Source organism: Girardinichthys multiradiatus, chromosome 4, assembly GCF_021462225.1.
Source record: "Girardinichthys multiradiatus isolate DD_20200921_A chromosome 4, DD_fGirMul_XY1, whole genome shotgun sequence".
NCBI lineage: Eukaryota > Metazoa > Chordata > Actinopteri > Cyprinodontiformes > Goodeidae > Girardinichthys > Girardinichthys multiradiatus.
The window spans coordinates 38,808,557-38,824,897 of NC_061797.1; the positions used below are offsets into that span (position 1 = coordinate 38,808,557).

The following is a 16,341-nucleotide window of genomic DNA, read 5'->3' on the forward strand; positions in this document are numbered from 1 at the left end:
TAGATGCATCTGCATGTATTACACAATGTTCTATGCATACAGGTGTTTCCAATTTTTTGCCCGACACTGGGTGATGCTCTGATGAACCCACAGACAAAAACCATCCACCATGCCGTGTGAAGTAACCAGCTCCACAAACTACTGTCATCTCCAGTTAGGAAACAAGAAAGCAGTGTCTCACACGGTTTGATAGACAGCAGCAGCAGAAGCCTAACGATCTAAAATCTCTCTAACACAAGACAACCTTCGCTGAGGTCACATTCCTCAGCGAGTGCAGGGTCAGAGCCTTGATGGGGTGAGTCTCGGGTCAGAGTGCCCACAGGACGCAACATCGCACAAGATCCCAACAGGGGATCTGATCACCAGCACCCCTCCCCTAATGTAGAGAAGTAAAAACATTCACTTATCTTTGAAACACAAACTTTTCAGAATATAGTTAAAGCATTACTAGTGTCGGTGATGATGTGGACTTTGCTACTTCAGGACAGTTCCAGTGACACTTGTGTTCAATTAAATGACAAAACAAACCTTCATGCCATTTTTTTCATTATTTTCATGAACTGAAGACAGAGATATGGAAATATTGTGGAAGAGTTTTTTTCTGCTTAAATGTTTATGAGAAATGAACAAATAACAGAAAGCACCAAAACACCCAATGCAGCACTCAGTTTGTGTGCAATGTTTCAGAATAGTATCACACATGCGAAATGCACCCAAAAAGTTGATGTTTTAAGAGTTAACATCTAGTTTGACTGAACGTACTAACTGACCTTGCTAACCAAGTATACTAAACTAAAGCTAAAATGGACTAAATTAACACCTTCCTCCTGTCCATTACTTGTCCCCTCTGGCTTCAAAAAGGCAAAACAGCGCCAAACACAAACCTTTTAACACCAATTACCAAAGGATTTAATGATGTCACAATATGGACAGTGCTGGCTAGAAAGTTATGTACTGTTATCATATGTACATATGCATGTCATTGATCCGACGTTTTGAAGCTTATTCAATTGGTTGGTTTCCTACTATGTACCTTCATTTTATTCATTATGTCACTAAGCTTGAGGTCAGAATTTGGGAATATAAGTCCTACAAAATCAATTCTGACCCACTCAGTCACCCTCAAATAGAGAAAAGAAATGGTTATGGTGTTCAGAAACAACCCCAAAACCAACAAAGCTCACCCCAATTATCAATTGGTAGATGGCAGAACACCAGTGGCACCGACCACAGGAAAGCAAGTTTTACATCAGCATGGATTGAGAGGGTGCCAAACAGGAAAGAAGCACAAACTCCAAAATTGACACTGTCAAACATGACTAAAATTTGCAGCAGACACTGTTTGTTTGGAGGAATTAATGTGAGGCTTTCAGATCTAACAACATTTTATCAACTGTCAAGCATGGTGGTGGTGGTGGTGGTGGTGGTGGTGGGGTGGTGGTGGTGGTGGTACTTTCATGCTGTGTTTGCTGTCAGTGAGGGGGATAAATTCTTCAACATCACCTCAAATTAACAGCTTGAAGGTTGAAATGTCGACAAAAATAGATGCTCCAACAGGATAATGAACACAAACACACATCAAAACTGGTTATGGAATGGACAAAGCAGGCCAACATTAAGCTTCTGGAATAGCACCAACCTCAACCTCCTTAATAATGTATGGACTATGTTTGAAAGTCAGGTCTGTGCCAGGAAAAAAACAATATAATTAAACTTTACCCATTCTACCAATAACAGTGGTTAAATATCGAGCAAGAATTATGCCAGAAGGTTGTTGATGCCTACAAAAAGCATGTGGTTGAGCTGCAACAGTATATTAGTGGGAGTGTATGTATTTAATTGAGCATGGATGCATAACTTAGACCAGGGGTTCCCAAAGTAAGGGTCGAGGCCCACCGGGGGGTCGCGTGATGATCTTCAGAATCATTGTGATGTGACCCCTAAGGGTATGGAGAGCCAAAAGGGACAAAATTAAATAAATAAATAATGAAACACATACATATACCATGAAATAAATAAATGTACAATTAAATGTCCTATTAAATGATTTAATTGTACTATTTATTTATTTATAACAATGTTAAATAATTAAATATACCATTAAATTATGAAACTTTATATTTATTTATTTTATAAATAAATAAATATATAGTGAAATGTATTTTTAGGGGTTTGCCAGTCTCTGGTACTGTTATTTTGGGAGTTACAGGATAATATGTTTGGGAACCCCTGAATTAAACATTGAATGGTTTAAAGAAAATCCAAAATACAATCAAATCTATGCAGCAAATTCCTGATATTAGGAATCAGTGAGGTTATATGTTGTATAATAATTCCACCCTGTACATAAATAGGGTTCAGATGCATAATTATGAGTCCATAATCACATACTGACACCCATGAAAAGTGGATGTCAACTTCTGACCAGCTACATCCACCTCTTTTGTATCACTGGGTTTCTGTTGTGTATCACCACAGACCAGCGAGTTCGATGAAAGAACAGAGAGCTGTTTTTCTGCCATAACTCAATTTGAAAACAGAGAAAACCAGAAAATGTCAGCAAAGCAAACAACAAAACAATGGATGGAAAAATGTTATATGCTGAAGGTATCCTGGTAATCCAGTTAGAATTAGAGTCCTGACAGTACTAATAGCAACGAAAGGCCCTCCAGCACCAACTACAAGCCTCAAAACACAATCTTGTCATACTGTTTGAGTAATAACATAATCATATTAAAGTATGGATTGTTGAGCATACAGATATTTGTTTGAGTACACAATGTAGAGAGAGAGAATATTATGAGTTTTTTTAAGTCCATTTGGAGTTAGAAATAGTGTAGGGACATGGCCATTTGACATCAGTTATATCATGTCTGTGCTTTATTTTCTAGTCATTTGTAAAGATGGCAATTAACTACGAAAAAGCAGAAACCCTGCCAAAACAACAGTGATGCAGTGCATTTCTCAAACTTTATCCCAATACAATTAAATTAGCATTTCTCATTATCTTTAAAAACAAAAAACCTCCAGGGTCTGATTCAGACATGAGTCCTAATGCAGTGATTTTAGCTGCCATTAAATGAGAGGTTTTTCACCAGACAGAAAGCGAAGAGAGCGGAAGAAATTTGAATGAATCACCCTTTTAGGCTTTTGTCTGGTGGCTGCACACTCACAGGCTGAAGGCTGCAGGGCAGAAATGTGAAGGGGGAAAATCAATAATATTCTGGAAAATCACAAATGAGTCAACAATGACCCAAAAATTAACTCACTGTGCTTAAGCCCCAGAGTTTTTGCAACTATGCATATTTATGAACAGAGCTTTGCATTTTTTGAAATAGGCGTACATATAAAAATGCCAAATTATTATTATTAAGGGGATAAAAATTATACATGGTTATCAATTATTTTTACAAATAAAAATCTGAAAAGTGGAGGGACTGGCAGTTTAATCTGATACCCCTAAATAAAAACTCAGTGTAACCAAATTGTCTTTGTAAGTCACCTAATTAGTAAACAGAGCCCACCAGTGCGTAATTCAAACTCAGCATTAGTCCAACTATTATGTAAAGGCCTCGGAGGTTTATTTGAGAACATTAGTAAACAAACCACATCATGAAACCAAGGAACACAGACAGATCAGATATAATGTTGTGGACAAGATTAAAGCAGGGTGAGGCTATAAAACAAAATCCCAAGCTTTGAACATCTTACAGATCCATCATCTCAGAAACGGAACACAAGTCAAGAGAGGAGAATATTAATCAGGGAAGATTAAAAAATATTGGTTGTTTATGCATTTGGCCTTTATGGGGGTGGCAGAAAAAATGTTGAAAGAAAGTGATAGGAAGTCCTGTTTGCCACAAGCCATGTAGCAGACAAAGCATGTGGAGGAAAGTGCTCTTGTCAGATGAGGCCAAAAAAGCTTTTTATGGGGGCTAAAAGTAAAGTATAAAATGTTGTGTGTGATGGGGAAACACTATTCACCCCCTCTGAAAAACACCATCTCACCATCTTCAGCAAAAATAGCGAATCTGGTCAGAAACAGCCTGGAAGAGACAAAGGTTTAAACCCCCTAAATACAAGGTTAAACTGGGTAAAAAAAACCTGTTGGAGGCTTCACAAGACACGAGAGTGGGTCAGGGGTTCATCTTCCAGCAGGACAAAAGACCCTAAACATACAACTAGAGCTGCAATAGAATGCCTTAGATAAAAGCGTATCCATATGTTACAATGGCCTAGTCAAAGTCCAGACCTATATCCAACTGTATCTGTAGCAAGACACTCTCTGTCCAATCTGACTGAGCCTGAGGTATTTTTCAAAGAAGAATAAGCAACAACTTTAACTTTAACTAAACACAACCTTTTGTCGCAGTTGTAGCTACAGTGAAATATGGTTCTGTAAGGCAAGAGTTGAAAACCATGCATTGTTTTCCTTCCACTTCTCAAGTATACACTCCTTTGTTTGTGGTTGCAGTGTGATGAAATGTTAGAAAGTCCAAAGGGTATGAATACATTTGCAAAGTACTGAATTAGGGTTATGGTTCTGATTATTCTCATTCCTGTGTATGGTTTTTTTTCTTTGGAAGGCTCCCTGCATGATTAATCCATGCAAAATGATCTACCACCACGACTCTTCGGCTTTGACTGTAACAGCTAAACAGAAAAGGATTATTTATTTACACACCTCCATCGAATTACTCGACACATTTATTCCATCTAGCTGAAGCTCTGCTGCCATTACTTAAAAACCCCACGCCATCTGTTAGCAAGATTTTTTAATTTTCACACGTCAACTTGAAAACATCAACGGTAAATGTGATTTATTGCTCCACATGCAATAAATCCTGGAGCGTCTCTGAAGTGAGGATGTGGTTATAGTTTTACAGGACAGTGGGGAAATCTCCCAAGCGCTCTTTGTGAGACATTCGAAAACAGGATGCAGGATCTCTCATGTGCCCATGTCAGAACACGTCCACTTGGCAAGGACAGGATGCAGCCTGCACTCCGTGGATAAAAATAAAACACCGTCACTTAGCGCAACATACGCTCGTGGGCTTCTGAACTGTAATGTCTATGTTTTAGATGGCAGTCTGACAGCAAGCATCCTGCTCAACACCAGCTTGTTATTATTCTTGTGAGAAAGCTTTCGTTGTGTCAGATTCACATCTATTTGGTTGCTGCGTCTTTCTGAAAAAACAATAAAGGAATACCACTGAAATCTAATACTGAAGATCAAACAGGAGAAAATTATTCCAACTGACCGGATGTAATAATTGCATAGCTTGAGATTATGTAATGGTATTGGAATATATGATTATTTGATTCAGGTTTGGAGGGTCTTATTAAGACAGACACCTATCACCTAAAAACGGTATACATGCTGTGGGTTGTAAGCAGGCCTGCGCAGTCTGATTCGGATAAAGACCAAACGTAAAGCTCTGAGAACTTCTGCAGTGTCAGTTTTTGCTTCTACTGCGTTGCTGCCAAATAGGATGATTTTCCTATGAAACATGACGTACGTTCGCAATGTATGAAGTCACAAGGTGAATCATGGGTAAGACCAATGAATCATTATTACCTTATTTTACGAAGAGAGAATTAGGTGAAAGATGAGATGAATCAAAAGAGTAAAAGTTGGAAAGCTGTGATTCAGGTTCTGTCAACAATGGGTGGATTCTGCTGCAGACCAGAACTGGACAAAAAGCAGCCTGTCTCCCAGTACTTTAAAAGGTGAATGCAGTTCACATTAACACCTCAGGTTTAACCTTTCATCTAAGGAATGTTTTGACTATGAGACCCGGAACATTTTTACCCAGAATTTTCATTTATCCTGGATGGGCCAATGCCTTATGAGATGCTGAACAGTAGGAGTGAGCTCCAGGCCGACAGAACTAGCTTTTTGTCGTGTGAACCAGTCTGTTTTCAAAACCAAGAGATAGAAGTCTGGGTCTGGGCCTGTGGATGACATGACAGCCCATTTCGGACCAAAGTATGGCACCCTTTTACAATTATACCCGTGGCAGTTCTGGTGGTGAAAACTGGCTGTTCAGGTGGTTCCGAGACATTGGATTTATCCTCGTTTCTTTCCCTCTATGAGAATAAAGTAGGTATAGGAAGTCTGTAAAACTACTTCCTTTAGGCTTCTGAGAAAACCTCATAAGCTTTTGGTAATTTGTAGCATTAGTGTTGTATCTTTGTTTTCTTCTCTTTGTGTTGTTTTGCTTATCTAATCATTTGTGGTTAGATATTAGCTTGACCCATTGCTCTCATTGATTTTTCTTTTACTTTTTAGTTGAACTGTGAACTTTAGTGTATTTATCTAAATTCATATCCTCAGAAATATACAGAAGACCCTTCCTGTCTGATTGTATTTATAATAAAGATGGATGGAATGAAAAGGTTAAGAATTCACCCTTCAAACTGATTTGTTAGAAATAATGAGACTGATTAGTTTATGCGTGTTACCAGAACTAATGTAGCTTAATATCGATAAATGCAACCTTGCCTAAATGATACTGAGGTTCAAAATATCATTGAGACATAACAAAAATCAAAACATTGATTTCAGTTGCAGTATGTCTGTGACTTCAGTGTAGCACAAATACTGTGTGCTGTTGTTCCCAAGTCAGCATGTGTGTGTCAGGCATGTACATGACTACTGCCATTATACTTCTGGGCAGGTGATCAGACTTGACCCCCACTAACTATGTCTGGCCCGCCAGCCAAGATCGTGTGCCAAGTGTCTGGTGCTGCCCGACTCCCCACTGGCTGGTTAATGAAGGGCTTTTGCGGGGGAGTTAGGATGGGGTGTGGGGTTGCTGGAGAGGAGGAAGGAGCAGCGGAGGGGTGGGGCGGGCCTCACTCTGCTGCTTCATTTGCAAGCTTCCATCAGACCCAGCTGTTGATTCACAGCTCCTCTGCCACCACAACAAACAGAGGCCACACAAGGGCCAGCCAGCAGCACGGAGCAGGCAGAGCGGGACATTGGCAGCCATTGCTGGGGCCCCCTGAAAGAAGCCCCAGCGATCAATTTCTACACTGTCGCTACAGAAACAGAGCTGTCTCTATTGGGCTCAAACTGAGGAGCGTCTGACTGCATTCTTCTCCCTCCCTCTTCCTTTCTCTATCCATCTCTATCTATTACCACCTCCATTATCTCCTCAGCACTTCCTCCTCCCAACCCTCCCTTCTGTCTTCCATCTCCCTGCTTTCACCTGCTCCTCTGGAACAAATCCACAGCTGTCTCGCCTCACTCTGAGCAAGTGCACAGGCTGCAGAACAAGCCACTGTTTTCTCACTGCAGCCATTTGTCTGGCTGCAAACTCTAAGAGGTAGACTGGAATATTCTCAGCAATCCTAATATATTTGAACGACAAAGCCTGACAACAGTGTGGTGCTTGTCAAAAAACAAATTTTTTAGTTTAAAAGGTGAAAGAAAATGGTGTTTTAACAGCAAATGTTATTAGTCCTAAATGTCTCTGAGATGCTACCAAGGGGACTGTTTTGAGTTTGCCTTGCCCTCACTCCCCTTCAGTAACTCCAGAAGTGCCCTTGATTTTCAACAAACCCTGACCAGACTGCTCCAAATGACAGAAGGGTGTATGCTCTGCCAGAACAGAGGGGTCCATTCACCACTGTACAGCTCTCTCCAAATGTTAGCCCTGCCAAGACATTAGCACTGCCCTGCAAAGCAACTCTTATCAGCCAGAGGGTGACCTGTTAATGGTGGTGTAGCATTAACATGTTGCAAACAGACCCCGAAGAGACGGAAAACCTATAAATAAGCCTCGACAGGCACAGAGAGACAATTGACTGGAGTTCCTGCTTTTAGTAGCGACTGCCTGCACTGAAACACCTTAAGCATGACATTTCAAATAAGTGATAGCATTACTTGTTTCCTTTATGGCTCCAAATGTGGAAAATGTTGTATTCAGTGGAATACGGTCTCATCACCATCCCATAATTCAGATAAAACTTTACTGGCAACCTCTTGGTTTTAAAGACTGGGGCTCAGCACCTCTGATCAGATGTCTGATCCCTAAAGCGACTTCATCAAAACAGCATGTCTGCATCTCAGTCTGATAACTGCCTTAAGCTCCTTATTTACACCTCAGGAACATTACAAAAGAAAAAAAAAAGAAAAAACATGCATGACTTAATAAAAACTCAGACAAAATCAAATCTAAAAGTTATAATTAGAGGTGCACTGATCAGACTTTTCCTGGTCTGCACCGAATTTTTGATTTACTTTGAGGTTTGATCTGCCAATTCCACAATTTTTAAGGAGTATGAGACATAAAAAAGAAAAAAAACAAAGCATATATTGCTTAACTTTATCTGATTTTATTAGAGTAAATATTATTGGATGAAGCATGAACCAAAAATAGTTTATCTGTATTTAATTAACAATAAATAAAGAAATCCGATTTTTCAGAATTTGATTATTATTGGCACATCTCTAATTCAGATAAATAATTATAGTGCCTGATCACTGAATGACTTATTGGTTAAAAAGTCAACAAACCTACCAAAGTACTCCTTTTTCATGTGCATCTCCAACTCCTTCTCCAGCTCCAAGGTAAGCGCCTCGAGCCGTTTCTCCGCCTGGCTCGGCCCGCTCTCTCGGCTGGGGGTCACCTGGTAAGGTAATTTATATCTCTGACCTGAGGAGACCGCCTTTGAGGACACGCCATAGCTAAATGAGGAGGGTGACCCGGCGTTTGTCTCCGCGGTCCCTGCCGCTTGAGGCTGGGGTTCGGGCACCGTCTGCAGATGGATGCGAGTCTGAGTCCCGTTAGAATCTCCGAACTCCTGCAGTAAGGTGTCCTCGGGTAAACCGCTGCCCAGCATGGATGACCTGGGCGAAGGCAGCTGCAGGTCCGGATAGGTGCTCATAGACCCCCTGGAGCTGCGGGAGCTTCTGGAGCTGTGGCTGGAGATGCTGGACCGCGGGCTGACCACGCAGTTGGCCGGGATCCCCGGTCTTGCGCTCCCGTCCTGGCTGCAGATGCTGGAGCGGGGACTCGCCAGCGGCGCAGCGTGCAGGACAGCCCCCTCCAGGTCATGGTTGACCACAGGCCCGTACCGTGAGTCGGAGTAGCTGGATCTCGGGCTGGTGGTGAAGGAGTACTGGCTGGCCGTGCTCGACCTAGGGCTGGTGTGCCTTTGGTCGTAGCCCATGCTGATGCCACTGGTGCGGTTGCTGCTGGGCTTGCTGCAGCAGTCGCAACTGTTCAGGCTGGTCCGGGGACTGGAATGCTTGCTCGTGTCACTGGCCGTGCTTGCATAGCTGGATCGCGGGCTGAGGATGCTGTTGCCCTCACAGTGAACCAAGCTGGACCTGGGGCTGGTGTACCGGTCCTGACCCGGAACTATCAGGCTGGTGCGCGGGCTACTGATGCTCGACCGTGGGCTGGCATGCTTGCTTTGCTCCTGAGAGGACAGGGAGGATGCCAGGCTGGAGCGGGGACTGGCGGAGCCGTACCTCCCGTCGTGGCTGCTGGTTATGCAGACACTGTTGCACCTGTTGCCGGGCAGAGGGACCGCTTTGTTGAGAGGCACTCCGTCAAAGGTGGAGCCGGTGCTGTACCTGTGGCCCTGCACCTCTAAGGAGTACCTCCGGTGCCTCTCGGACGTGCCGGAGTAGCACGGCAAAGCCACTTCAGATTTGGTACAGCAGCCCTCCTCACTGTATAGAGCGTCTCTCTGAGGGGCGCAGAAATCCACAGGAACCGTCCGGCTGCAGTTCACGGGACGCACAGGAGCCGCGTTGTACACTTTATTCCCCGGTGTGAAATTCTCCAAAGTGTGATGCTGCTGGTGGAGGACAGATGTACCATTCATCGGCTTAGTTTTCAGACCCGCTACTGCCGGAGCGGAGAAGTCCAAATCTGGGTTTATCACCAAGTCCCTCCTCGCGTTGTACATCCCGTCTTTGTAGGCTTCGTACAGGGAAAGGTCCTCCATCAGTGTGACGGCCCGGAGTCCCAGGTCCTCCTCATAATGCTCCATGTTGCGCTCCAGAGGCGAGAAACGAGTTGAGAGTGCGCTGCGCTCTGCGGAGCTCTAATTGTGTTTCACATGGAAATCAAAACAAAACGCCGCCGCGCAGCCGTCGCTCCTTCACGCAAAACCGCCGGCCGAGGCGCAAACCGGCCCCGCAAGCCGCATCGTCCTCTTCTGCTTTCCTCCCAGCGCGGAAAAACAAACTCTTTCTCACAGTTTCAGCCGACAGCGATGCGTTTGTCAACTTCAGTTTTTGTTAAGTTGAAAGGTCTTTACAGTCAATGGCGCGCTCCGCGGAGGAATTTCTCCTTGTTGGTTTTTCCTCTAAATTTTCCTTACAACCGCTTCAGTGGAAACTAGACCGGGTTAAATAATCCCTTTTACCACAAATATGCTTCTGGTGCCAGTCTGAGTGCAGTGAGAGAAGGGAAATTTCATTTAAATGCGGTTTTACGCGGGGGACTCGTTTGCCTGAAAGGAATGCGTGGAGGAAGACGGGATGCGATGCGTCTCTCAGGAATGTGGTTAATGCTGCAGAGAAACAATGATTGCGACCAGCTCAGCAAGGGGCTGCCCGGCTCTGTAGAGAATAGTTTAGAGAGAGAAGGAGACGTCTGCATTCATCCTTTGCAGACTGAAAAACGCCACAAAGCACGTCTCACCTGGTCCGACTCCTTCTGCAGCAGAGATGCAATGCATTCGGCAGGCATTATGAAAGGAGAAATCAACAGGAGTTTATTTTTATATGCATACATGATCTGAAAATTGCTCCCAAAAAATCCTTTATAACGCTATATTAGGCTGCATACTATTACAAAAAAATTGATATCAAGTTAATTTCAATCAATGACGTTAAAACGTGAAACTCAAATTTATTTTAGTTCATTTATATAATTCAAGCATTTATATCTAATAGTTTTGATCATTATGACACAGTATCTGCACTCAAATACTTAGGCTTGGCGCCTTTTACCTGACAAACTGCATCAATGCTGTTTGACATGGAGGCAATTAAGATGTAGCTCTGCTGAGGTGTTAAGGAAGCCAAGGGTGCATTATTAGCACGCTTTAGCTCTCCTGTAATGTTAGGTCCAGTGTCTCTCACCTTCCTCTTAACAAAACCCCACAGATTCTTTATAGGGTTTCAGCCAGGCTAGTTTGCTGGCACAGTGATACCATAGTTACTAAAGCAGGTATTCATACTTTCGGCAGTGTTGGCTGGTGACAAATCCCTCTGGAAAATAAAATAAGCATTTCCATAAAATCTGTCAGCAAATGAAAGCTTGAAGGGCTTTAACATTTCCTGGTGGACTTGATAAAACTAAGTGGACTGTGAAAATTTCACACTGGCTGTCAAGCAACTTGGATTAGGTGCCTATCCACTCCTTCTCCAGATTCAGGGCCTTTGATTCCAAAATGAAATGCAAAATTTGTCTTGGACCACTAAGCAACACCCTGGTGCCTTTTTTCCTTAGCCCAGGTAAGATCCTTCTGACCTTGCCTGTAGTTGAGGAGGGACCTAGCACAAGGAATATTAAAGTTGTAGCCCATTTCCTGAATGACCCTGTCTTGAAACACTGACTCCAATTGCTGTCAACGCCTTTTGAATATCACTCACTGAAAAGGCTTTGCTTCATAATCCTCTCAATGATGCGTTTACCATTGTTGGTCGTGCACCTTTTTTTCTACCACAATTTTTCCTTCCACTCCACTTTCCTACTAATGTGCTTGCGTACAGCAAACTCAAGCTGTCAACGACTTTCGGCTGAACTGTCAAGTCAACACTGTTGCCATGACTGAGTAGGCCATAACGTCACATTCTGTTTTCATCAGCTGTAAGTTCATGACCATCAAAATTAAAAGAAATATACGTCGCTGTGTTTAATGAATCTGCACGAGTTTCAAATTTTAAAGTATATTTCTGTATTCCAGTATGCATGAACATTAAAAGTAAAGTACTTCTGTGTACAAACAACTAAATTCCGTTTATTTATATAGTGTGAAAGTACAACAGATGTTATCTCAAGGCACTTTACAAAGAGATCCAATTCATCTGCAGATGTATAGAATCAAATTTGGTCCGAATATAGATAAATTCAGTTTACAACAATCCAAAACATTCATATAGTCACATTCAAATCCAGTTACATACAATGCAATTCAACCCAAATAATATTATAGTACAGCCAAAGATAGTTGGTCATTTACGGCCAATCTCTAAAAAGTAATTATCCATGTAAACCCAGCTAATTGCTTCGAACTGTTATTGATCATGAATATCTCCTACTGAGAGAGCACAACATTTTTGCAGCTCATATAAGAAAGTCTACAAAATCTTAACCTAACTGTCTTTTTTTCCTAAAACATTAGTTTTACATAAAAAATAACACTCCCCACTGAATGTTGAACACAGATGAAAGACATCTTAAAATACTGTTGAAGTATATTAATAAACCATTAAGAAATGACTAATTATCAATCTTTATCCGTATAGGTTGACTGAAAAGAGAGAGGTAGTGTTGGTTGAGTTATTATAAGCAACAAAGACAGGTTGTTCCCAGAGGTTCTTTTTTAGCTTTAAAGAAGACACTTGGTCGATTTCTGCTTTTTTTGTAAGAAGAATGTTTTATATCAATTAGGAAAAGCAAAGTATCTATTAAAAAGTCTTTGTTAGGGATCTGAAGCACTTTGTGTTACAGTTGACCGTGAAAGTGCTGTATAAAGTTTGATTGACTGACTGAAGCGTGATATGCTTTTTACCAGCTGCCAGCAACTGGCAGAAAAGACAGAACCACAGCAGTAAAAGCAGAAACAAACAGAATGTTTAGTATAAATCTCCTGAAGAAGGAACTATGACATCTCTTCCCATGGCCTCTGCTTTTGAACCACTGCACCACCTCGTCCAGGTTGTGCTCCTGCGGCTCGTATTCGAGCTCCGCTCTGGCTTTCACCATGCTGAAGTAATGTGTAACGCCAGTTTTATACACCTCTGTGCGCGTCAGCAGGGGCTGAAAGTTGTAGAACGGGCCAATGAGGAGGTGAATTATTTCAGTGAGAAAGGCAAAAAGATAGATGAGGGAGATGGGGAGGCGCAGTTTGGGGAAAGGATAGCCCAAGCCTTCAACCAGAGGTCTGAAGAATTCAAAGTTATTGACAGGCCTGCCGTCAGAAATAAAGTAAGCCTGGCCAGCAGAGCGGTGCTGCTTCTCTGATGTCAGAGCCTCTGCAGCAAGCATGTGGGCCGATACCAAGTTATCCACATGGACAAACTCCACCAAGCTGCTGGGACTACCATAAACAAACCTAAAGATCCCCCTCTCTATGTAGCTAACTATCCTAGGCAGGTGCCTCTGTTCACCTGGTCCATAGATACCCGCTGGGCGCAGGGCACAGGTTCTCAGTACCTCAGAGCTCCCAAATAGAGCTGCTCCATTTGCCTCTAGCACCGCCATTTCAGCCAAGGACTTGGTTTTGGAGTAGTGGTCGGGATGAAGGTGGAGTGGCAGATAAGGAAGGCTTTCATCCCCGTTTTCTATCACTTGGCCTCCAAACACCACATTGAAAGTGCTGGTATACACCAGCCTCGATACTCCATTCTCCACACAAGCTTTCAGGATGTTCTTCGTCCCCTGAACATTGACTGCCTCAATCAGGTGTCTGTTCAGCTGCTCTCTACCAGACATACCATAGGAGGCAATGTGGAACACACAATCTACACCAAACACGGCTTTCTCAACTTGTGCATATTCACGTATATCTCCGTGCACAAACATCATGTCTGCAGGCAGTTCTTGGCTTGGATGAACGTTGTCGAACAGAATGATTCTGGCTCCTCTTTTATGCAAAGCACATGCAAGGCTGCAAATAAACAAATTATTTGGTATGAATTTTATTGAAAATCATATAGATCGACTGCTTAGATTAACATTTTACATTAAAAAATACACTAAATCTACACTATTCAAAAACACTAAGATAATTGGCACGACAATGCCACCTTGTGGAAATTAAGCTGAATTGCATGGGGTAATATGAACAAACTGAAACATTTTGATAAAATATAAATGTGAACTTGTTCTTACCGAAATCCAAAGTAGCCACAACCTCCTGTTAATAAAAACACCTTTTTGTCCATTTGTGCGCTTTTCATTGCAAGAGGGACAATCTGTGAGTTTAGAAGATTGTAGAAAATTAGAGAAGGTTAAAAACAACTGAATAAAAACAATAAATTATAAAATGAAATATTTATTAGCCTGGAAGTGCATTTTTGTGTGTGTCTTGTATACACTCTTAAAACATCCTAAACTCAAGTAAAGTTTGTGTAAGATTCACAGATTTTGTTTTAAAATTCAAAAGTTTAAGCAATGACCTTTTCAAGTCATATAAATTTTATATGTGGATTTAGATTCTTGCTCTGTCTCTCTGGTTGGCACTGGGCTGAAGTCTGTATTAAAACAATCATGTTATTTTAATCATAACTTTCTGCTAAAGCTGGAATTGTGGTCATGTTAAAACACCGTAGTAAAACTGAGCTCTAAATCTCTTTACAAGAAACACTTTGACTCAATAGCTATTTCAAAATACAAGTAAATATCAAGGTCAAAATGTCTTTCTAAAGTTTTAGAAAAAGCAATCTACTATATCAGCTTTAAAAGGATTTTTAAGCACTGAGGCATTTCTTTCAACAGTTTTAATGTTGAGTATTTCACACCTTCAATTCATTATTACAAGTTACTTTTTTTTTTTTACTTTGATCCCTCATAGTAAACAAATTAATCTGACAGTATCACCTCCTTTAGCTTTTAGAACATAACATTAAATCCATACTGTGTTGTTATAGTTTATATTGGAGGATATGTTGGTGCTCCATAAAAAGTGCCCCATATTTAAAACAGAGCTTTGAATCTGAGAATACTATTTTTCACAGCAGACCAGCAGGGCCAGATGAAGAACAACTTTGGGATATTTGAATGAGGTTTATGTTTACTCAGACCGAAATAATTCGTAGGAGAAAAAACTTGAGAAAATGAAAGGCTATCTCCAACATTTACAAGGCTACAAAAAATAATTTTTGCAGTAGATAACATTATTTTTCCTGTTATGTTTTAAAATGTTCAAAGTCGCATCTATGTACAATAACCTAATCCAACTCTTAGCGTACATATCGCTGTAATGTGAACAGCTGTTTGCTCGGATATTAATTAGCGGCACCCACCTCCTCACTAGCTGAGACGGAATGAGAGAAACGTCCACTTTTGACTCACTGAAAACAGAAGACAGAGCAGTCCTGCGTGCATTTCCTGGACTGCTGTCTGGTTTGTTACGTATTCACGTTCGAGCGTTGAAACGCATAGACATAAATAGAGTAGACTCTGCTAGTAAAAACGGTACGTCAGCACGTCCGCCATATTGTGAAAGGCAAATTCTGTTTGTAAACCAAAACAGCCATTCTTAGAACTCGCTATTTCCACGTTTAAGAAACACTGAAAATTAGGTTTGATGACTTTTGAATAGGGCTGCACGGTGGCGCAGTTGGTAGCACTGTTGCCTTGCAGCAAGAAAGTCCTGGGTTCGATTCCTGTCCAGGGGTCTTTCTGCATGGAGTTTGCATGTTCTCACCTGGTACTCTGGCTTCCTCCCACAGTCCAAAGACATGCCTGTTAGGTTAATTGGTCACTCTAAATTGCCCTTAGGTGTATGAATGAGTGTGTGCTTGGTTGTTTGTGTGTTGCCCTGCAATGGACTGGTGACCTGTCCAGGGTGTACCCCGCCTCTTGCCCATAGACTGCTGGAGATAGGCACCAGCTTCCCCATGACCCACTATGGAATAAGCGGTAGAAAATGACTGACTGACTTTTGAATATTCTTTTTAATATAAAACAATACGTGACGTATATTAAACAATTGGATAATCAAATTAATATGAAACTATGAAACAGTCAAAACTACACTGTCCATTTTAGCTGTTTTCTGGTGCCAAACATTAACATTTTAATCCCTGTATCTATTAGTAGTATACAAAAAATAGGGTATAATATGAACAACAAATATAATAATAGTATTATTGTTATTAGTATTATTATTGGTAGTAGTAATAGAGGACAGAATATTATATATAAATATAGCCTATACATAAATTGACTGCTATTGACTGAGCCTTTATTGTGACTAACTGTATGAGCTGACTCAGAGCTTATCTGCTTAGCTGTGTTTATCTCCTAGACCCACTAAAGGACCTACTACTGCCATTAACTTTTAACATTTCTTCAACATAGAAAGTACACCTGGATCAGTGCTTCTGTGTGGGTGTTTTGTGCATGCTTTGTCTTCTTAAAC

At 41.5% G+C, this 16,341-nt stretch overlaps 2 protein-coding genes across 4 annotated transcripts in view; both read right to left on the minus strand.

Moving 5' to 3' along the window:
• The window catches only part of LOC124867016 (WT1 interacting protein), a 41,829-nt gene extending 30,040 nt beyond the window's left edge, over positions 1 to 11,789 (minus strand). The window contains exon 1 of one of the 2 annotated variants that reach the window (XM_047363185.1): positions 8,529 to 11,789. In XM_047363185.1, the coding sequence (XP_047219141.1) occupies positions 8,529 to 10,011 (1,483 nt within the window). In that variant the 5' untranslated portion in view covers positions 10,012 to 11,789. Of the gene's footprint in view, positions 1 to 244; positions 1,920 to 8,528 lie in introns of those variants that run through there. The other variant, XM_047363186.1, reaches the window with a different exon arrangement.
• Positions 11,790 to 11,971: 182 nt separating this feature from the next.
• Positions 11,972 to 15,320, minus strand: sdr42e1 (short chain dehydrogenase/reductase family 42E, member 1). Of its 2 annotated transcripts, XM_047363188.1 has the most exons (4): positions 15,221 to 15,297; positions 14,375 to 14,449; positions 14,088 to 14,170; positions 11,972 to 13,863 (listed from the first exon to the last, which is right to left on the minus strand). In XM_047363188.1, the coding sequence occupies exons 3-4, from the start codon at positions 14,153 to 14,155 to the stop codon at positions 12,762 to 12,764; spliced, it is 1,170 nt and encodes a 389-aa protein (XP_047219144.1). In that variant the 5' UTR covers positions 14,156 to 14,170; positions 14,375 to 14,449; positions 15,221 to 15,297; the 3' UTR covers positions 11,972 to 12,761. The 2 variants fall into 2 exon arrangements, with proteins under 2 accessions (XP_047219144.1, XP_047219143.1); XM_047363187.1 differs by lacking the exon at positions 14,375 to 14,449 and having other exon boundaries at positions 15,221 to 15,320.
• Between the last annotated feature and the right edge of the window lie 1,021 nt (positions 15,321 to 16,341).